The sequence below is a fragment of the Arvicanthis niloticus genome, chromosome 11 (genome assembly GCF_011762505.2).
Source record: "Arvicanthis niloticus isolate mArvNil1 chromosome 11, mArvNil1.pat.X, whole genome shotgun sequence".
In the NCBI taxonomy this organism is placed as follows: domain Eukaryota; kingdom Metazoa; phylum Chordata; class Mammalia; order Rodentia; family Muridae; genus Arvicanthis; species Arvicanthis niloticus.
In genome coordinates this window covers 59455939-59476597 of record NC_047668.1, presented here as the reverse complement: position 1 = coordinate 59476597, position 20659 = coordinate 59455939, and the positions used below count along the sequence as shown (strand labels likewise).

The following is a 20659-nucleotide window of genomic DNA, read 5'->3' as shown; positions in this document are numbered from 1 at the left end:
AAGGAAGGAAGGAAGGAAGGAATTGTTCTTTCAGGCAGGTTTTGATCTTGTTTTAGAGAAATAAAATTTAAAAACACAGTAATCTTACCTCTGGCCCCTTACCACCGTTGGTGCCTCAGAATCTGCCCCACATATTTGGACACCATTTAATTTGTATAGTGGAGTGGCCAGGCTGGTGAGGTTGGATTCATTTCACAGGGTACAGCTGTGTCTCTGATCTTGTTGAGGTTCACTTCTGCCTGTCTAACCCTCGCCCTGTCCATGGCCAGTATGCTGAGCAACAGGGGGAAGCTAGAAGGCCAACATGGTAGAGCACAGGGCAAGACAGTTCAAGGTCTCAGAGCTGCGGGCAGGAGTCTTCTGGGCCCCGGGCACCTCCAGCCATGGCAGGGTGTATGTTCTCAGGACAGGTGGATCCTCATTTCCCTTAACAAACACTTTTGTGTATAAATGAGGTAGAAAGAAGGGTTCCGTGTTAGAGGTATTTGCTATTTCGATACTCTTAGGCAACCCCCGTGAAAGGGTCATTTGACCCCCAAGGGGGTCTTGACCCACGGGTTGAGAACCAGTACTCTAGATCTAACTTTTCAAAGGAGCTCATAGCCGATGGGCAGGACCTGGAAACAAATTCCAAGAGTAAGTGTCCCTGCAGAGTACAAGCGTCTAGTGTCATGATACGCATCCCCTATGCAGCACACGCTCCCCTCCTTAAGGAAAAGGTGGGTTCACTCGACCACGAAGCTTATGCAGTGGCTTGATCAGGGTACTCCCTGAAAAAAGCAAAGCAGGGAATCAGGGTCAGAGTTCTCTCTGGCTTGGGCTTTACTTCTCTGCCATGTAAGACGGGTGGAGCTTGCGGAAAACCTAGAGGTTGGGAAAGAACTGGTCAGATGTAGGTGGAGGTATTCTGTCCAGGATATGGCTGGGGAGATGACAGAGAGAGGTACCAGGACTGCTTATCTAGGTCAAGGGAGGGGGGTCTTTAACGAACTGGGCCAGAGAACAAGTCTTAGTCGTTGTGGAAGACTCTGAGGGGAGGGCGGGGGACTAGAGACGGTCTTGTGGTTCTTCTACAAGGCCACAGGAATAATACTAGCACGCCAAGTAGGAAAAGATTCACCTTTTGGCACTGAGGAAACACCCGGGATGAAGAGAGGAAAGGCCAACTGAGAAAAAAACTCTGGAAGATGAAGGAAATGAGGCATGTAGAGATGTGGGCGGGGCCAGGAGACAAAGGGAGGAGCCTGCCTCTGTCACGTGGGTATCCTGGGAGATAGATGTGCTCCTGAGAAGCCTGTGCAGCAGTCAGGACCTCAGAAAGAAATTTGTAACCACCACCTAGGAGGGAAGTGAGTGAGAAGAGGAAGACAGATGTACATCTCAAGGTGAGAAATGAGCTTGTATTGCGGCGGTCAGGGGGATGGAAAAGGAACAACGTCAGCACTGTTAGTTTTCAACTTTGCACGTGATGTGTGGTGAGCCCATGTGTCTAAGTGTCTTTGTCTGGACTCAAGTGATATGTCTGGGACTAACTTTTCAAAGAATATATATTCTCTCTGGCATTGGCTTGCAAGGCTCTGGCCGTGTTCTGGCCCTGGGTCTGTGGACTTAAATGAACACAGCGTGCTCCACTACTGCGCTTCTTCGAATGACTTCTGCCCCCACCTAGTCAGATGAGGCAGGCCCGGCCCACATCTGTGTGCGTACAGCTGGCTGCTCTGCTTTTGTTCACTGTAGGGTCAGACTTGTCATTTCTTCAAGATGGGGCTTGAAGTTGACTTGCTCCAAGCGGCTTCCGTGGGGGGGGGGGGATCTCTGCTCTCAGCAGCGTAATGCACTTCTCTCTCTCTTTCCTAATGCTTCTAGACTCTATTGCTGCTGGTGATTCTATCTAATCTCCGGAAGAGGTGATGATAAAGTCTTTGGGGGCGGGGACCACACCTCACATTTTTCCCTCCCTGATGACACCTAAAGTAGGGGTTGGCTCACTGAAATCCCAACATGCCCAGGATGCTGGGTGAGTCGGGAATTCTTTCCACCCACATGGGCCCTATACCTTGGGAAAGTGAGACCAAAACAGAGATATGAGGCTGGGAGTGTGAGCTGGGAGGAGCTAAAACAGCCCCTACCGCGATGACTGTGAGCAAACAGGATGCTCATGTGAGAATGGTGGATACAGAGCTGAGCTGAGATTCTGAGGAGCCTCATTTGAGCTGCCCTGAGCCCCTTTGTTAAGATTCCATTTTCCAAGCTTTAGATCCTTTTGTCTGCGTGTGAGCACACTCATGCATGCATGCATACGTGTGAGTACAAGATATGGTCAGAGGACTCTTGCCTCTACTTCCTATCTGAGTTTAGGAGTCCTGACATTACTGACACATGCTTTCATGTCTGCCTTGAAGTGGGTTTGGGGGACCGAAACTCTGGTCCTCACACTTATATGGTGAGCTTTTTACCGACTGAGCCATCTCTTGAAGTTAAAGGCCTTTTGAAGCCTCTTGAAGCTAAGCCTTTACTTTTGTGGTCAGTTTCTCTTTTGCCTGCTTTGTAGATCTTGGCTTTGCAGCCAGGTAATAACAATTGTTCTTCAGGTAGCAGGTGTTGGTGTTTTCTCTTCTCTAGTCTGTCCTGAGACAGGAGCCACAGCCTAACTGGCCTCCCAGGACTCCCGGATAGCTCTAGTCCAGAACACATCTGCATGCTCTCTCATGCTGTCTTTCTCTCTTAAGACAGGCTGATCTTGAACTCATCACCCTCCTGCTTCAAGTTTCCCAATGCTGAGTTACAGGTAGAAGCCACCACCACTGGCTTCCCAGAGCCCACTTTTGAATCTTCAATTTATGTTCTGATCTGTTACTGCAATCTCTCAAGGGAAGGGCTTACTGTAGTGTCTGAGTCTACATTCTGGTTTCCCCTCTGCATTCTCTTCAAACCCCTTAGCCAGGTCCTCAGATCCCTTCTCAAGGCATAAGACGACATCCAAGCCGGTGCCTCTATCTCCTTCATGAACATGCCTCCCACTTCACCATGACAAACCTCCTCCATGACTTAAGTGGTGGGCCACAACATCTGTCCTACATTCATTCTCTTCCTATATCCATGCTCCACCAAGCCATCAAAGCACTAGAAGCTGGGTATGTGGCTCAGTAGGTGGAGAGCTCGAGGAACATGTACTGGATCAGCCAGGGTGGCAGAGCTGAGAATCCTAGCACTCAGGAGGTGGAAGCAGGAAAATCGGGAGTTTAAGGGTTTAAGTTTAGGGGCTTAAGGAGTTTAAGAAGCATCCTTGGCTCTACAGTGAGTCTGAAGCCAATGTGAGCTGACTGAGACTTTGGTTTCAAAAAACCAAAGCAAAGCAAAGCAAAGCAAAGCAAACCACGAAGAGTCCTGATACTTCTCTCTTCAAAATTTCTACTTTCCCCACTGTTCTCTTGGGATAAAGGCCCATGGGCTACCCAGGCATGGAGAGCTTCTGACTCTGCTTCAGTCTCTTTCCACTCTATACTGCAATCACCTTGGCCTTTCTTTGAAGTTCCCAGGATCCTACACCACAGAGCTATGACTTGAGCCTACAAGAGGCAATGGTTATGCCTGCCCATTGTCATACAATATCCACGGATGGAACAGAAGCTCCCTGAGATATGAGGCCATATGCGGCAGGCAGACGTAGCTCAGAGAATGGACACTGACTCCCTGCAGGGAGGGTGGAAGCCCAAATGAACCTGGAACATCAGCTTCTGAGGAGATGCTAACTTCCGGAGTCAGCCTTGAATTGCAGAAAGAATGGTTTCATTCTCTGACTGTATGAGAGAAGGAGGAGGGCCACTGAGCTGTATTAAAAGGTGGCTGTCCTCTTTAAACTGCTATCACCTTTGGGACTCAGTCCCCTTCTTTTCAAGATATCTGCTTCTTGGGTTAATTACATGCTACGATATTGTCTTAGCTATGGTTTCTATTGATGTGAAAAACAAAGAAACAAACAAACAAACAAACAAACAAACAAAAAAAAAAAAAAAAAACCAAAACTCCAAAAAACAAAAAGCCACGACCAAAAAGCATATTGGGGAGAAAAAGGTTTATTGGCTTACACTTCTGTATCACGGCTCATCATCAAAGGAAATCAGGATGAAAACTCAAACAGGGCAGGAGCCTGAAGGCAGGAGCTGATGAAGAGGCAGTGGAAGAGTGCTGTTTACTCAGCCTCTTTCTTATTGAACCCAAGGACCACCAGCCCCGGAGTGGCCCCACCACAATAGGCTGGGCCCTCCCCTGTCAACCACTAAATAAGAAAACACCTTATGACCAGATCTCATGGGAGCGTTTTCTCAATTATGATTTCCTCCTTTCAGAGAACTATAGTTTGTATGTCAAGCTGACACCAGACCAGTCAGCACAGATATCAAAATGCCAGGTCCTACTGGAAATGCACTCCAACCCCATTCTCCAAGGCCAGAGGAGCTCTTGGTGCTGAGTCATAGAACGCATTCTCCTGTCCCTCTAGCTTCGAAAGCCAGGCTGCTCCAGGAGTGGGGGCTGGGGTGGGAAGAACGAGGCTTTTAGCGTCAGCATCGCTGTCTGGCACCGTTAAGGTTCTCAGGGCATGCTGGATGGAAGATTGGGGTTCTACCCTGGTGCTGGGGGTGTGGAAGAGGAGGTCTGTGGTGGCTTTGGACAGTCTCATTGCAGAGGTTTGTTGTCCTGTGTTTTTCTGACCCATATGATGCTTCAGTCAGCTGGTCATGAAGAATCTCCCAGGCTACTAAATGGTTTCACCCCACCCTATTGGGGTCTCCTCCAGCTCCACATCTTCAGACACATTCTCATGCTCGAAAACCAGGCAGGTCTGGCCCTAGCCCTCTTCCTCCTCCTCTTCTCTCCCTCTCTCTCCTCCTCTCTTTCCTCCTCACTCCTCTTCCTCCTCTCCCTCCTCCTCTCCCTCCTCCTCTCCCTCCTGTCCCTCCTCTTTCATCCCCCTTCTCCTCTTCTTTTTCTTCCTCCTCCTCCTCTTCTTCCTCTTCCTCCTCTTTTTTCTCTTCTCTTCCTCCTCCTTCTTCATATTCATGCTAACTTCTAGTTGAAGTTACCTAGTGAGTCTCTGGTCTGAGCACTGACCTGTCTGAACACCTGGGAACTTGGTGATCTCAGCCTCCTACAGGCAGAATATGTCAGAAAAACAACATCTTTGAAAGAATCAAAATTTCAGGTCAAGTAAGCAGGCAAAAAGGACAGTTTTCCTCTGGTTTATTTGTCTCGGGTGGGTAGGAGGCCAGTCTAAGGGAAGCTGCCAGCTCTCCAATCTGGGAGGCCAGCTGCTAGGAATCACTCCTGCCTTCTGCTCTGTGATCCTCTATGTGACACAATGACACTTAAGGACACAAGGTGGATGAAAGGAAGGGCTGCAGAAGACAAGTCATCAAGAACACAGATCTAGGGCAAGGTTACCCAAACATAAACACCTGGACTTGACAAGTCAGCAGCCAAAGGATTAAAAGCAGATCGAGCCGGTGGAGGCTCTTAAGTGGGACCTGCAACCCTCCAAGAGCCACGAGCTTGGTGATAGGCCTGTGAAACAAGATGCAAGTTACAGCTTCAGGATTATAGAAAGAATCTAACTAAGTACAAGACCAAGTTAGCAGATTAGTAAAGTGTATTTACTAACTTACAGCCAGGAGGGAATATCTGCCGGCGCTTCTGAACCCACAGGGGTTTAGTGGTACCTGAGAAGTGGTTTCTATGGCAAGTATTTTGCTAGGGTGGGGATTTTGACACTAACCTCGTAGAGCATGTGACAATCTTTGCTGGGTTCATTATTCTCATTTTACAGGACAGGGGAAATGGTAGGTTTTCTTGTTTTTCAGGGGAGTCTTTTAAGAGATTTCTCTGGAGGACAAAGGGACATATTTGGGTCCAGCAGCAGCAGAAACATCTCTTCCCTCATAAGGCAATGTATTTTTCTTAGTCTCAAGAGACCAACTCTGATGACCCTGCTCCCAGCTGAGTCGTTCTTGTATTAGGAGCTGTGTGGGAATCACATTGGTGAATGAGATACAGGGTCTACCTTTTTCAGCAAAGGAGAGAGCTCCAACTGGCCAACTGTTTGTTCCCCATCATGGTGAAGTAACTAAAGTGACAGAGCCCTAAGCAACCTGCAAGAGAGGGTGGGGACTAGCTAAGCTACTGAGAAGTAAAATTTGATTCTGCTTACTGCGGCCCCTGAGAACTCGAGTGGGAACAGATTTGTACAGCCAGTCAGTAGTAACTGACATCAGGCCTTATGCTATGTAGCGAGGACCCAGCAGCAGCCTGTTCTTGGAATTTAAGGTTAGTCAGACAGGATAATCTGTGGACACGTATTGAAGGACATACAGGAGCCCAGTGGTGTGTGTTTGCATATGTGTGTGTATATATAGGTGTGTGATTATGTGTGAGTGTGTGTATGGGTGTGTGTGTGTGTGTGTGTGTGTGTGTGTGTGTGTGTAAAACAAGGAGAGAGTATGGGATTTGAGAATGGGGAGAAGGCACACAGGACCTTATGGACCTTGCTGAGATGATCTGTCTCTGAGTAAAGCATAGTGGGAACACGACCAAGGGGTTTTATACAAGATGCGGCATCAGACTTGCACACTGATGAGATTGTTCAGACCAGTATAGTTAAAGAAAGAAAGGAAAGGAAAACATAAGAAGCAGAAATATAGCTGGAGGCATTTAGCCAGGGGGCAGTGACAGTAGGCTGAGCCCAGCTTGGTCCAGGAACTGGAGAACATGGGTTGGAATACAGAGTTGATGGGACTCAGCCACTGGTGATCTGCTGGATTGAGGAGGATATCCCACAGATATTGTCTGCGTCTGTGTGCAATGGCTGCTGCTGTTTCGTGTAGGGCTGAAAATGATGGCAGAAGAGTGATGTGGCCAGTTCTACACCCCCAGAGCCTGAAGAATCCACAGACATCAAAGGGAGGGTACCGAGTCAGTGAATGAGTTTATGGGGCTTGAAGCTCAGAAGAAAGGTCTGTCTGGAAGTGGGAATGTAAGAATGATTGACACACCAGCTTTAAATAAAGCCAAGGGCTGCTATTGTTGCCTTGAGAACCAGCAGAGGAGGGTCCTGGCCAGAGGAGGAGTGGCCAGAAGAAACCAGGGATCCCAGACAGAGCTTGTATCTCAAGAAAGCAGTAGAGGCCAGCACTCACACTTTACTAAGACTCCCAGTGCAAGAAGGTATGAAGATCCTTTGCTGTCTATTGGATTCAACAAACTCCTGACCTTCAAGAACTTTTGATGGCATGGTGGGAACAGAAGCCACATTGAAGGACAGGGATAGGTGAGTGAAAGGCGTTTTAGAAATGCCACCTGACAATGATTTGGGATGTTCAGCCTACAGAAATTCTTATGGGATTCAGATGATCAAATGCAAGAGTTTGCAGCCTCCTAAGTATTTGTGAGACACAGGTATCCTTGGCCAGAGAGAATTGACAGATGTTGGCCCAATATGGCTCTGCCTCAGAAGCAAAGAAGAAGGGGAACAGGAAACAGAGTTTACATGATTCTCACAAGGAGCATATTGAAATTCTAGCCACCCCGGAGAAGCATATAGCTGCCTGTTCTTGTTCCCACATGCCCATAAGAGGCTCCCAAATGTCAATCAAGTTTCAAACTCAAAGGGCCAAAAAAAACGAGGAAGTTCTGTGTCTTAAGTTAAAGTAACCAGTCTTTGGAGCAGAAACACTGAGACAAAACAAAACACGGCTTTAAAGCTGAGTATGGTGGCACACAGTTTTAATCTCAGGATCCAGAAGCCTGAGGCAGGAAGATCTCATGTTCAAGGCTAGTCTGAGACACATAGCAAGACTCTATCTCAAAACAAATACAAATAAAATAAAATTTGCTTTTGCCATCCACTCTCAGGAAGGTTTCTAAATATTCCTATAGATTTCCAGAAGTCTGAAAGGCTGGCGTGGTGGTCAAAGCTTGTAGCCCAGTGCTGGGGTGGTAGAGACAGGAGGACCCTTGGGGCTCACTGGTCAGCTACTCTAGCCTCCTTAGCAACTTCCAGGCCAATGAGACTCTCTCTCAAAACAAAAATGCATATTGCCAGATGAACAACACCTAAGGTTGTTTTCACACGTGTGTACATGAAAACCCCCACAAAACACACCATATATACCCATACACAACACCACCCACAACACAACACAACACACACACATATATATATAACATGCAGACACACAACACACACACACACATGCATACACAATACACAGAGACATATACAACACACACAAAGAGATACCCAACACACACACACATATATATACACACAGAACACACACAGAACACATATACAACATATACTCGTGTACACACATATACACAAAGAGACATACATATACGCACATACATATACATACATGGGCACACATATACACATATAGCCGCATACATATATAACACACATATACACACAAACACATATGTGAACACATATATAACACACACACACAAACATATACATACATGCAACATATACACAACACACACAAACACGCACATGTACACACAGACACACATGCAGACACAGACATATTCACACACAGATACACATATACACACATGCACATACATACATGCACACATGTACACACATACATACAACATATACACAACTCACACAAACACACATGCGCACACAAGACACACACACACACACACACACACACACACACACACACACACACACGAGTCTATTTTCAGAAATGCCATAGTCTGAAAATTAGCTTAAGAGAGAAAGGATGTAGAACTTGGGAATTTAATTTTCTGTAAAAACCAAGCCCTTCTCGCCCCTCTGAAGTGAAGAAAGGACAGGTGACAGGCTGATGTCAGTCAGAAGCTCCTGGAGTTTATGCAGTCCTTCAGGAAATATAACCTGAATGGACAGCCACTCAGTGAGCCACACACTCCCCACCTTGGATGTACAGATGGCTGGAGCCCAGTACAAACTTGGTGACTGGTCAGGACTAGGGCCCCAGGGGACAGCCCTTCTCAGTCAGCACTTCCCCCTCTCTCGCCTACTCTCTCACAGCCCTCTGCCCAGGTGGTGTCATCAAACGTAAACAGCCTGAAATGGTGCAGGTCCAATAAACAAGTTCGTACATTATTGCCAATGCTGTTAACACCCACAAGCTGCCTTGGTGTCCTGGGTGTTGGCAGTCCAGCCCTTGACCAAGTTGGTGACATAAAGGACAGCAATCCCCTGCCCCACAACCAAAGACCCAGAGGCTCTACTCTGTATCTGCTGTGCTACGTGAAAAGAGGGCCACCCAGACTGGTAAGCTGCCCCCGAGTCAGTCTGCAGGAATTGTTACCAGAATCCAGGTGAGAGATACCTCTTATGTGCGTGAACTGGTAATCTTCATTCCTGTCCCTCTCTCTGTTCTGAAACCTAAGGATGCTTTCTGGGCAGCTGCTCTACTGTGAATGCAGGCCAGGGAGGTGGATGGGGTCTATGTGGGATGCTTGGGGTCTGGGATCCAGGACCCTCTCAGCGTAGTAGAGATTCCCAGGCAAACACTGGGATATTTGCTTATTCTCTTTGGACTCAAAGGACACATTATAGATCCTGTGAGGGAAAGATGAGCTTCATGGCCAGGGCATCAAATTTGATGCCATCTGGCTCTCTGGACTTGCTCTGTGAAGCCATGGGTACCACATATAGGCATCTCAGCTCTGGGAGATCTAGAGAAGAACTTCCCATACCATCATTTTCCCAGGGACACCATGCCAGGGTAGAGATGAAGTGATTATGGGAGTTAGGATTCATGTTGAAACCATTTAGCACAGGTTTTGTATTGCATATCCATAGCTTGAACTTGGCCACTCCTGGCCATGGTGAGCAGGCAGGAGTTCTGGGCTCTACCCCTAGTAGCTAAGCAACCTTGAGCCAGTCCTATGTGAGTTTTAAATTTCATATTGATAAAACTAGACTAAACACACCATCGCTGCCATGGTCACAGTGATTCAGCCCTGAGCAATGAGTGGGAAGGAGGAACATTGAACTTGGACCGGAAAGTCCTTCTCCCAGTGTTGTTCTTACTCATGGACAGGCTTCACAAAAGACTCTTTTTTTGCCTCAGTTTTCTTCTGTGTACAGTAGAGGAGGAGAAAGCCTGGTCCAGGTGACTGCCAAGGACTAAGGGCTTCCCAAACCATTCTTAAGGTGTCCTACTTGTCCTTGAGAAGGGGAGAAGAAAGGATTAAGCTGGCATCAACCTTCCTGTGTTAGATTGTAAACTACTGTTAAGTTCTCTGGTTCTTCTGAAGTAGAGCCAGAGAGAGGAGTCCTCTGGTGTCAGGAAAAGGGGTGCTTTACCTCCAGATTCACCAGCACCCTAGTTTTAAGATTTAGCATCCAGGAAAGAAGAATCACACTGGTAAGTCTACTGCCATATTTGGTTTAAGAGCTAAAGGCTGGCCTCCCATGGCTCAGGATCAAGAGTCCTCTCTCACTTCCCCCTGGAAGGATGGGTAGATATAACAGGTATATCTCCCAGTAGTGCTGGGGAGAAATGAATGGGAGAGGCGGGTCAGCACCTCCTTCTACACTCTCGAATTGGGTGACCTTTGGCTGGATTTTTTAACCCCTGCCCCTGAAAAATACCACTAGTATGAAATAAAACATTTATTCTCTTGAATCAATCGAGGCCTGTAGCTTAGTAGGTCCTCAACTCCTACTTAGTAGATTTCAATGAATGCTGTTTAAATCTGAACCTGGGTGCATTCATGGGCCACAGGTAGGCAACGAGAATTTTCTCTCTGGACTTACAGAAAGGTACTGAGTTGGGCTGTTTAAAATGCCCTGATTGGTCATCTCAGGCTCCTGGCCATACAGACACCATTCTCTGTGTGTTGGGAAGGCACAGCTCTAATAAATGTTCCTCTAGAACATTAGAGTCTGGAGAGCCCTCAGCATCTGAAGTGCATAAGGCGTTGAGAGAAAAAGAAAAGATCCATCATTACAGTGTCCAAGTGATTGGCAGAGTACCAGGGATCATACTGTAGATCATTTGATCCCTACCTGTCAACAGTGGTCAGCCAGCCAGCCATAGTACCTTCTCTGCACAAATACTTGGTGTAGAAAGAGGGTATACTGCACGCATGAGGTAGACAAGCCAGAACAGCCCTCCTTCAAACACCACTGATGCGTCTGTGTGCCCGCTGCAGAATGAAATTCATGCTGTCAATGGATCTCACAGTATAGAAGGAAGAGAGAGAGACTTCAAGTGACAGCAGGCATCATAGCTGACCTGTATATCTAGCTTACACTTCCTGGTCTCAGACACTGGGCTTTTCTAGGCACCAGAATTCAGCTCTTTCCCCAGAATCTTGCCAGACGGTATATTCCAGTGGATTTCTCTCTATAGAGGTCACAGGGTCAGCCTCTTTTGCCAGCATTAATAGTCTGTCCTCTTGCCAGAGGGATTGTTCACTTGTCTGATGCAAGTCTTTGTCTTCTCAGTGCTGGCTGCCTGGTAGTACCTTGAGACTCTAAAAAAGGTAGCCAGGATTGAGAACCACCATGCAGATGAATACCGGCAGAGCCTTGGAGAGAGGCCATGATCCGCCACCCATGTTCCTTTGTGCTTCATGGCACAAGGGAAACATTCTCTTTGTCCTCAGCTGACTGTTCTCAGTCATGATTGTATTCCTTTTTATCTTCTCTGGTCGGTTCTAGGAGCTGATCTGTCTATAGTAGTCTTGGTCTCTGCTTCATTCCAACTTTTGCTCACTAATTTATTCATCCAACGCAGTGAATCCTGCTACAGTAGCCCTGGGCTAGCTTCTGGGCAGCTAGCAGAGACCAAAGCAGATTAGGTGTCCCTCTATGTATTCTTCTGGAATCTGCCACATCAATTTCTCTCTACTTACTAATAAGAATCAGGCACTTAAAAATCGTGGGTTTTCTCCTGATCCACACTGTTGATCTCTTCTTTGTTCCCTAATGAAGTCCATGTCTTTAGTATCTTGATTCATGAGCAGTCTCTGCTCATGGATAGTTGAATAAGCCCATTTCCGAGCATTGGGTACTGTTTTGTTAGCATGTGCCTGAGTCTTGTACAGGGAAACAGGCACAAGTAGATCCACATCCGAGATGATGGGCTAGTGATACACACCTCCCATCATGTGGTCCCAGTTCACTCAAGTGAGCCTGGTTTTTCTTATTGAAAAAATAGAACAATCTACTTCAAGCTCTGCTCACAGTCTTCAAAAAGCTTGACCCCACTTGCCCTCCTTCCCAAGGCCCAGAACCAACCACAAATGTTGCTTCTGGATACTCTGGAACATAGATGAATTGTGGCTAGCTGCATCACCAGCCAGAAGACAAAACAGACCTCTCTGTTTTCTACTAATATAGTGGTTTTCAAATATCAACTGTGACCTGAGTTAGGAACCACACACTTGACAACATGTAGCCGAAACAAATTTCCCAGGCACTTTTTTTTACCACTGTTATATTTGATACTCTCAAGTGTTCTATGGTCTGTTTTTTAAAGTGGCGTATTCATTCATCAAACTAAACTCACAAGAAAATACAGTCACTTATATCTGTCAGTTTGAAAACTATACTTCTAAGTCCTGCGTTGCTTCCGTCTGTGTGGGCTTGAGACTGAGATTTGGTCTAGCACCTCCTAGTGGGTCCTTGGGAAATAGCAACTACTTTGCTTTGTCTACAAGACGTCTTCTGAGCCAGGAATACAGTCTAACTCTGAAGACATGCATTCATAGGCCTGTTTCCTTCTCATCAGGAACATCCAAAGACGTTTGCTAAAGCAGATGATGATGCACAGTCCCTCTTTGAGGCCTTGTCCTCTTGACATATTTCATAGCACAACAACAACAACAACACAACAGAGAACAAAAGTTTCTGGGGAAGTGATGAGGTTGGCAATTGCTTGCCTCTGTCTGGGGAGGACTGCTTTCCCCCTTGTTTTCTCAGCTGTAAGACAACTAATAGATAGCAAGTGTCATTCAAACTGACAGATGCCTCCCCAGTGTTGGCAAGAATGCCTACACAATGCTACCAAGCCAGGGGTGGTGGCTCAAATCTGTAATCCTATACCCTGAAGGCTATGGTGTGTTGTTATGAGTTTGAGGACATTCTGAGATGCATTGCAAGTTCTAAGTAACCTGGAATACAGTGTGAAGCCATGTCTTGCTCCAGCCCCCACCCCATACCCCCCAAAAGGGAGGAAGAAATATTGCTTCCCCACCTTATTTTTGTTGGGACATCAATATTTCCTTGATCTAAAAGACAATTCAGATGGTCCTATGCCAGAATGCTCTCAGCGATCAAAATGGTTGTCATATCTCAATTTTCTAGATGTAAAAGAGGCTATATAGCATAGGTTCTGGCCAGCAGTACAGCCAAGGGACCGGAGGTGGGGACAGATGCATCTGCCCTTGCCCAATCACACTTCCTGCCCAATCACTACTTCTCCTGGCCTAAGCATGAGCAGAGTCTTATGGACCCTTTTTGCATTCAAGGAAGTTTGGTGATGTTCTTCCTGACTGTTGGTGGCACAGAGTGGGTGGTGCTGGCATCCTGAGTTGGGCAGCACCTGTGAGTCTGAGTTTGCATTTGTGGGCAGTGTAGAGCCAGTGACAAGTGTCCAGGTGCTCGGGAGTATCTGTGCCACACAGCCTCCACAGACCTTGGCACTGTGCTCAGTTTCCTCTTTCTTTCTGAGCCTGTCATCCTTTCCAACAAAGGTCCTAGGAATAGCCATGGGCAACAGGGCATAGCCAACAGGATCAGTGTGTCAATAGTGTCTACACTCTACCACACGGCTGCTCACCCATACAAAGTCCAAAGGCTGCAACTAAGCCTGAGATCCATGGTCCCCCATGTTACATTTCTGAGCAGCATAGAAGGGATGGCAACATCCTAGATCAGGACTTGATAGATGAAGAACCACGTAGCTTACCATTACTTTAGACTCAACACAGTAAAGCTATATATAGAAAAAAATACCTAAGTCAGAATGGAGAGCAGGATCTGAGTTGCATCATGGGAGCCAGTTCAGGGCTCCTAGTGGACTCAGCATTCAGCGGCTGCATCACAGGGTAATCGTTCCTGGCGGGGGAAGAATGAACGTGTCACTCTCAACAACTTTTGTTACGCAGGCATTAAACTCTAGCTCAGTCTAGCTTGGTCTGCCCAGCTTAGTCTTGGCCCAGCAGCCCCCACTTCATGTGCCCAGTAGAAACTGCTGATGGCGTCAGAGTGAATTCCACGCTGGCTCACCTCTCAGCCTTTTGCATCTCACAGTTGAATATCCAGACAATGCGTGTGCGCTGTGCCTGCCTGCCACTTCTGGCCGTCAGTGCGTTTGGAGGCGGCGTGGGGACAACAGAAAGAAACCTCCCTTAGAGGTTCAAACTAGAGAACCTGGTGGCTCCTGAGCCTGGGTGGGGATATATTTCAGACTAAGAAAGCTTCTGTTTGGACCTGGTTTGATGGGTCTACAATGGTCATGAAGCACTTTGGTTTTCTGTGTCCTTATTTTCTGTAAGCCAGGAAGTGAAGGGAGATGAGGTTCATCTTGGGGATGTGCCCAGGATTCCCGGGTTGTGTTACATAGTGGAATCCCTTCTCAACACATGGGATGCCAAGGTCTATCTTCTCCGTAGCTTTGTCTCTGCCAACAGCCAACTTTGGACCCCTGACATCATGGGAGGTAGCAGAGAGGCCACCATGTAATCCTGATCATTGGGTGTTTGCGATGAGAGCATGCTACCTTGTTGTCAAGCGTCTGCCTAAATGTTAATATTTATCATTTACAGCCAGCCACTGCCCCCTTTCAAAGGTGAACACAGTAAAATTTACGACAGGTGTGCTATCAGATCCCAGAGGGGCATAAAAGCAGGAGGGAGAGTGGTAAGCCATCCATCTGTGGAAGGAAGCCGGTTACTCAGAGGCCCCAGACACCTGTACCACTGAGGGATGGAGCTGTGGCCAGGTGTTTCCCTGGTGGGACTGCTGCTGCTACTGGGACAAGGTAAGTGTGACATTCGATGAGTCACCGAATGTCCCCTTCTGCTGAGATGAAGCTCCAAATGTAAAGTGAAACCACACAAGGGCTTAGTTTGCCTCTTGTGGGATGGGAGGCGGGGGGGGGGGGCTGCCTATAGAACAGCTAAGAGTTGGGGCTCTGGAGGCTGTGAGGGGAGGGCGGGTCTCGGGAGAGATAAGCAGAGGTGGGTTTCAGACTCTGGTGGGGGGAAAGCTGCGAGTTCGGAGTCACCAAGATTTCTACTACTTTGTGCTGTGTGGCCTGGAAAAGTTCTATCTACCTGGATCTCATTTTTCCTCTTCTTTAAAATGGGTGGTAGTGGCTGGAGATGTGGAGATACGGAGAGTGCTTGTTTATCAGTACAAGGTCCTGGGTCTAACCTCAAAAGATAGACTAGAATGGGTGTATCAGTATTAAGTCATGGTTATAGTTATCTGTGGCCTTTGCTTTTTCTGTCAAGGACAGATGAAGATGGATCAATGACATCAATCCTGAAGATGCCCGTAGGTCTTAGCTGTATGATGGACTTAGCCTGGGTTGAGCCGCATAGACAATGTTTCTCCTGATGCTGAGAGTGTGAACAGGTCCTGCCCCACCCTCTCTCTGCCCCATCCTCCTTGGTTTAGGAAGGCAGAATTTTTTTTAAGTAGTAAAGAGCCCTAAGCAGAACCTCCTGTCCTTTCCTCACCGAGGCCTGGGTCTGGAGCAGAAGGCAATTGCCCTGGAGCCACCCTAACAACAGAGAGGGTATAGACAGAACAAAGGCGGCACTGCCTGGGACCCCAGAGTCCTGCTGTGAACCTCTGGGGAGACTAGTAGTGCCCACTGGGATTGCACTTCGATGATCTGTAGTGAAAGCCACAAAAGCTTCTCTGCTTATTGACCACCAGGCTCTTTCCTTGCACCAGGCTGAGTCTGTCCATTTTTCTGTAGTTTTACCTTTTCCCGTGGATGACCCAGGTTCCTGTGTGTGCCGTCTACTGGCTGATGAGTGGACATATATGACAACTGTCTCATCACTCCCCAAAGCCCATCCCTTTGCTCTCTTCATGGAAAGAGGCAGAGTTCATTTTGTGGAAATTGGTGATTAGCACCCAAATGGAAACTATAAGCTGTTTACTCAGAGTTTGCTGGAAGACGCCATAATTTGCATCCCGTAGTCTCCAAGGATGACAAGGGAGTAAGAAAGCTTAACGGTAGAGAAGCAGAGGCTTCAGGTCCACCATGATCAGGGGATGTTGGCTGGAGGAAGCTGGAGACACGCTAAGAAGTAATGCATCTTTGGCAATTTACTAGCGTATGTTTGGTTTTCTCTAGTTCAGTGGTTCTCAACCTGTGTGTTGTGACCCTTTGGTAAACCCCTGTCTCCAAAAATATTTACATTATGGTTCATCTCAATAGCAAAATTGTAGCTATGAAGTAGCAATGAAAACAATGTTATGGTTGGGGGTCAGCACAACACGAGGAACTGTACTAAAGGGTCGCGCAGCATCGAGAAGGTTGAGAACCACTTCTCTAGTTGATCCTGAGCTAGAAGCAGTTACAGAGCAATAGCGACAGAGGATGTGGTTTGGTGGCTGTGGCTGGAGGTCAGACTCCCAGTATCTTTGTATATTCTGTTAGCGACTCCTAAGGTCTGAATAGTGCATCTTTTCTATACAGTTGTTACTCCGTGTCTTGTTCAAGCTACTCTGTGTCTTGTTTAAGCCGCCTTCCTTGAGATCACAAAGAGTTTCTTATATTTCCTTCTTCATTTGCTGTTCCCTTTAAGTGAACCTCGGTACATCTGGGATTGATATTCTGTGGTGTCTAGTGTAAGAGAGGAGCCCAGGGTTGTGTTTGTTATTGTTTCCTTTGGGCAGATCCTCAGCTGTCTCAGCACCATTTACTGGAGAGTCAGTTGTTCCCTACTGCTCTGATGAGCCATTTGTTTCACAGGTTAGGGGGTCATAGGGGTTGGATGTGCTTGGCGGGCTTCTTTGTCTATTTCTCTGCCTATAATACATTGCCATCACTTGGTAGCTTCATGGTGTGCTCTATAATTTTACAACATAACTTTCCATTTCTCTTTTGAAGTGTTTTGGCTTTGAATTCTCTTATAAATTTATCAGCTCAACCATTTTTACCCCAGAAAACTTGTTGAAATTTTGATAAAGATTGCTTTTGAGTCTATGAATCAAGTTGGGAGAAATAACCATCCTTATAGTACTGAGTCGCCAGTTCTGAGGTACAGATGTGTGCTGTGCACCCAGCTTTTAATGGGTGCAGGTGATCTGAACTCAGATCACCATGCTTACATGGTAGACATTTGACCAACAGAGCCATCTCCCCGGACACCAAGCAATGGCTAAATTTAAATCATTTTAAAGTCATATTTTTCTGCTTTCATCTTTTAAATATCTACAGTTTCTATCCTCATGCCTCTCCTTTTAAAATATATTTGTTATCATCATCATCATCATCACCATCAGCAGCAGCAGCAGCAGCAGCAACACTGTGTATAGGTGATGAGAGAGAGACAGATAAACAGACAGACAACAAATCACACATGTAAAAACAGGTCCTTACTTAAAAACTTGAACTTCTAAAACAGAAACAGCGTTGCCTCCAACTGGTCTTGTCCCCAACAAGATGGCAGGAAAGCACCATGGGTAATTAATAAAACACAGATTTTGTTAGAGTTTCATTTTCCTCAGATGGCTCGCAAACCCCCCCACCCCCACCCCAGGAGGCTGACAGATCAGTGGATAGAAACCCATTGCTTTGGTGATACATCCATGATACTCGTAATGCAAAGCCATGGGTAGGAGCTGAGTGGACCAACCGTTCGTGTTTACACCACAGATAGGAGGGAAATGAGGCGATGTCTGTCTGCAAGAATCCAGAGTCCTGCCTGGAGTTTGGTTCCCCTGCCCTTCCCCGACTTCTAGAAACACTACCATTACAAGTAAGGGTAGAAACAGATCTTAGAGAAAATCTTGTGACCCGGCTACTTCAAATTACTGGTGCAAGGAGGAAGGGACTGGCCAAGGTCTCTCATCATAGGCGTCAGCAGAGCTGTCCCTGAGAGCCTGTGGCCACACATTTCCCTCTATCTCTGCCTCTCCCATCCCTGTCCCCATTCTCGCCGTTATCCACATTTGCCCCACATCTCTGCTCTAAGCCTCTAGCACAGGTATGGGGGTTTCTCTCAGGGTTCGAGAGTCTAGTTTCCTGGAATGTCATCTGTACCTTGTAGGTTTTTTAGGACTTTCTGTCAATCATCAATTCTTAACTTGGAGTTTTTGCTGCTGTCAATTAACTGTCTGAGCACCCTGGGGAGAACCCAAGTCAGGCTGAGCCTGTTTAGCAGATACTAAAGAAAATGTTAGGAACCCTCTGGGGAGAGAGCTCGGGTCTCACAGAATCCCTGGAGAACGAAGCCCCAGCATAGGAGCGGGGAGCTGTGAAGGCAGCTGTAGGTTCTGAGAACTGAGGGACGGGTGCGAGCGAGCGAGAGAAGTCTGGCGTGGGATGCACTGCAGAACTAGTTGGCTTGAAATAAACCCAGAACAGACAAGGGGTGTTAAGGAAAGGAGGCACGCATGTCCAGTCTGTGGCAAGGTGCACCCCTTTGCTGAGGCAGCTGGTTGGGTTGGAGCCTGGTGTCCTTAGAGAATGCACACACCTAGCCCTCCAAGCTACACCTGGCCTCTGAGCAGGAACATTGGTGGACTCTGGGAAGGGCCAATGCAGTTCTCCCGACTTAGACTGCCATTTGCCCTTGTACGGGAGGTTCTTTTCTTTCCTGTTGAACTCTGCCCCTGTCTCTGGGAGGAGACCTTCCTGTCAGAGATATCCTGAGGGCCCCCTCACACTTCCTTGAGATTCCTCTCCTCTTGGGGCTCCCTTACTATCATTCTTTCCCAACCAATACCACCATTAACTTTAAGAGATCTCCATGGCCTTTCTGTTCTGGCCCTAATAGCTGCCATGGATGCAAAACAAAGTCAAGAAAAATACATAGGCCAAGGGCAAAACAGTCAGTCAGCCGTGAACATGCCCTGTCCCATGAGCACAGTTGCCATCCCTTCGAGCACAGGGTATGTGATGTTGGAAGGGGTGGGCCTAAGAAAATTGAGGAAATGGAAAGGTATACTGGTCTCCACCCCGGGCAGGTGGTGGGGTCTTTCTTGGCCATTGTCATTAGACACTCAATATTTAGACAACATTGGTTCAGGACTTTACAAATCATCTCAGATGACTTTCATGGCCCATCAGACTAGAGGCTGTATCTCCCCAAATGGAATGAGATTGTTCATTCTTTGACAAGCCTTGATAGCAAGCCTACCCTGGCTGTAAGGGCAGCTGAAAATTGTGGTCTTGTAGGCATAGCCCCAGGACACATTTCCAACTCAGGGACAATATTGTTAGATTTCTTGTTGTTGTGACAAAATGTCAACAAGAAACAACTTAAGGGGGCAGTATTTATTTGGACTCAGGTTTTGAGATGGTTCGATCCATCATGGGGAAGAGGGTGTCCATAGCAACAGGAGCATGTGGCTTGGTCTCCTCACATTTCTGTGGACCTGGAAGTGGAGAGCTCCATCTTGAAGCAAGGTAGGCTTGAACAATCTATGCCCTTTTTCTCACAAGCTACCTACATCCTCCAACGAGGTCCCACCTCTTAAAGGTTCTGGAAACTCTTTTAACTATCAGTACTACCAGCTGAGGAGCAAGTATTCACACACAGCCTGTGGCACAACTTACATCCAAATCATAACCCACACAATAAACTTCTTATATGTCCATTCAAAAGGCCCGTGGCCTCAGACTCAATTAAAGACAACTGAAAGCCACACACTGCTCTGCTAGTGTCTTATTGGGTGTCTCTGGCAAGTTTACTAGCCCATTAGATCACAGCATCCTGGGGCAACAAGCAAGGTAATTGAAGAGGCTCACCCCTTCCGTTACCCTAGAATTCAGAGACAAATATCCGGAAGCCAGTCCCATGCGTCTCTTTGAAGCTCAGCATCACCTTCTACTGACTGGCTCACATACCATGCTGACAAAAGGATGCCTCTGCTGCCCAGCATGCCTGGAATTCTGAGGTGGAAGCCACAGTCAGGTGTGACTTAGAGTTTTCTGACTCAGCAGGCACAGCTGGTCACAGAGAATGCCTGCTCACAGGTCACCACAACATTCTATAAAGGCGTGTGTATGAATGAGACTTGCCAATCACCCAGAAGATCTGCTTAGAGATTGCAGGACGACTCAGGCCTGCACGTGAGTCTGTAAAGACATGAGGTTCTCCACCTGAGGTGTCTCCCTTTCACAGGGGTTGAATATCAGATATTTACACTAAATATTGCAAAATTACAGTTATGAAGTAGCAACAAAAATAATTTTATGGTTGGGGGTCTCCACAACACGAGGAACTGTGCAAAAGGGTCGCAGCATTCGGAGGGTCTGGAGGACTGTAAACCCTGCCTCTAGAGTTGCCATGAGGGCATTACTGTTTACAAAGAACCCAAGAATTTAATGCACCCCAAAGCGTGACCTCAGTTCCACCTCTGTTGCTCTCGTTCTTCCTCCCTGCTGCCCAGGGC

General features: G+C 47.1%; 1 protein-coding gene across 2 annotated transcripts in view; it reads left to right on the top strand.

Annotated features, from left to right (window-relative positions):
- Positions 1-1303: 1303 nt before the first annotated feature.
- Plb1 (phospholipase B1) overlaps positions 1304-20659 on the top strand; it is a 132677-nt gene continuing 113321 nt past the window's right edge. The window contains exons 1-2 of one of the 2 annotated variants that reach the window (XM_076942263.1): positions 1304-1385; positions 14842-15056. In XM_076942263.1, the coding sequence (XP_076798378.1) occupies positions 15002-15056 (55 nt within the window). In that variant the 5' untranslated portion in view covers positions 1304-1385; positions 14842-15001. The remainder of the gene's footprint in view (positions 1386-14841; positions 15057-20659) is intronic. The other variant, XM_034514105.2, reaches the window with a different exon arrangement.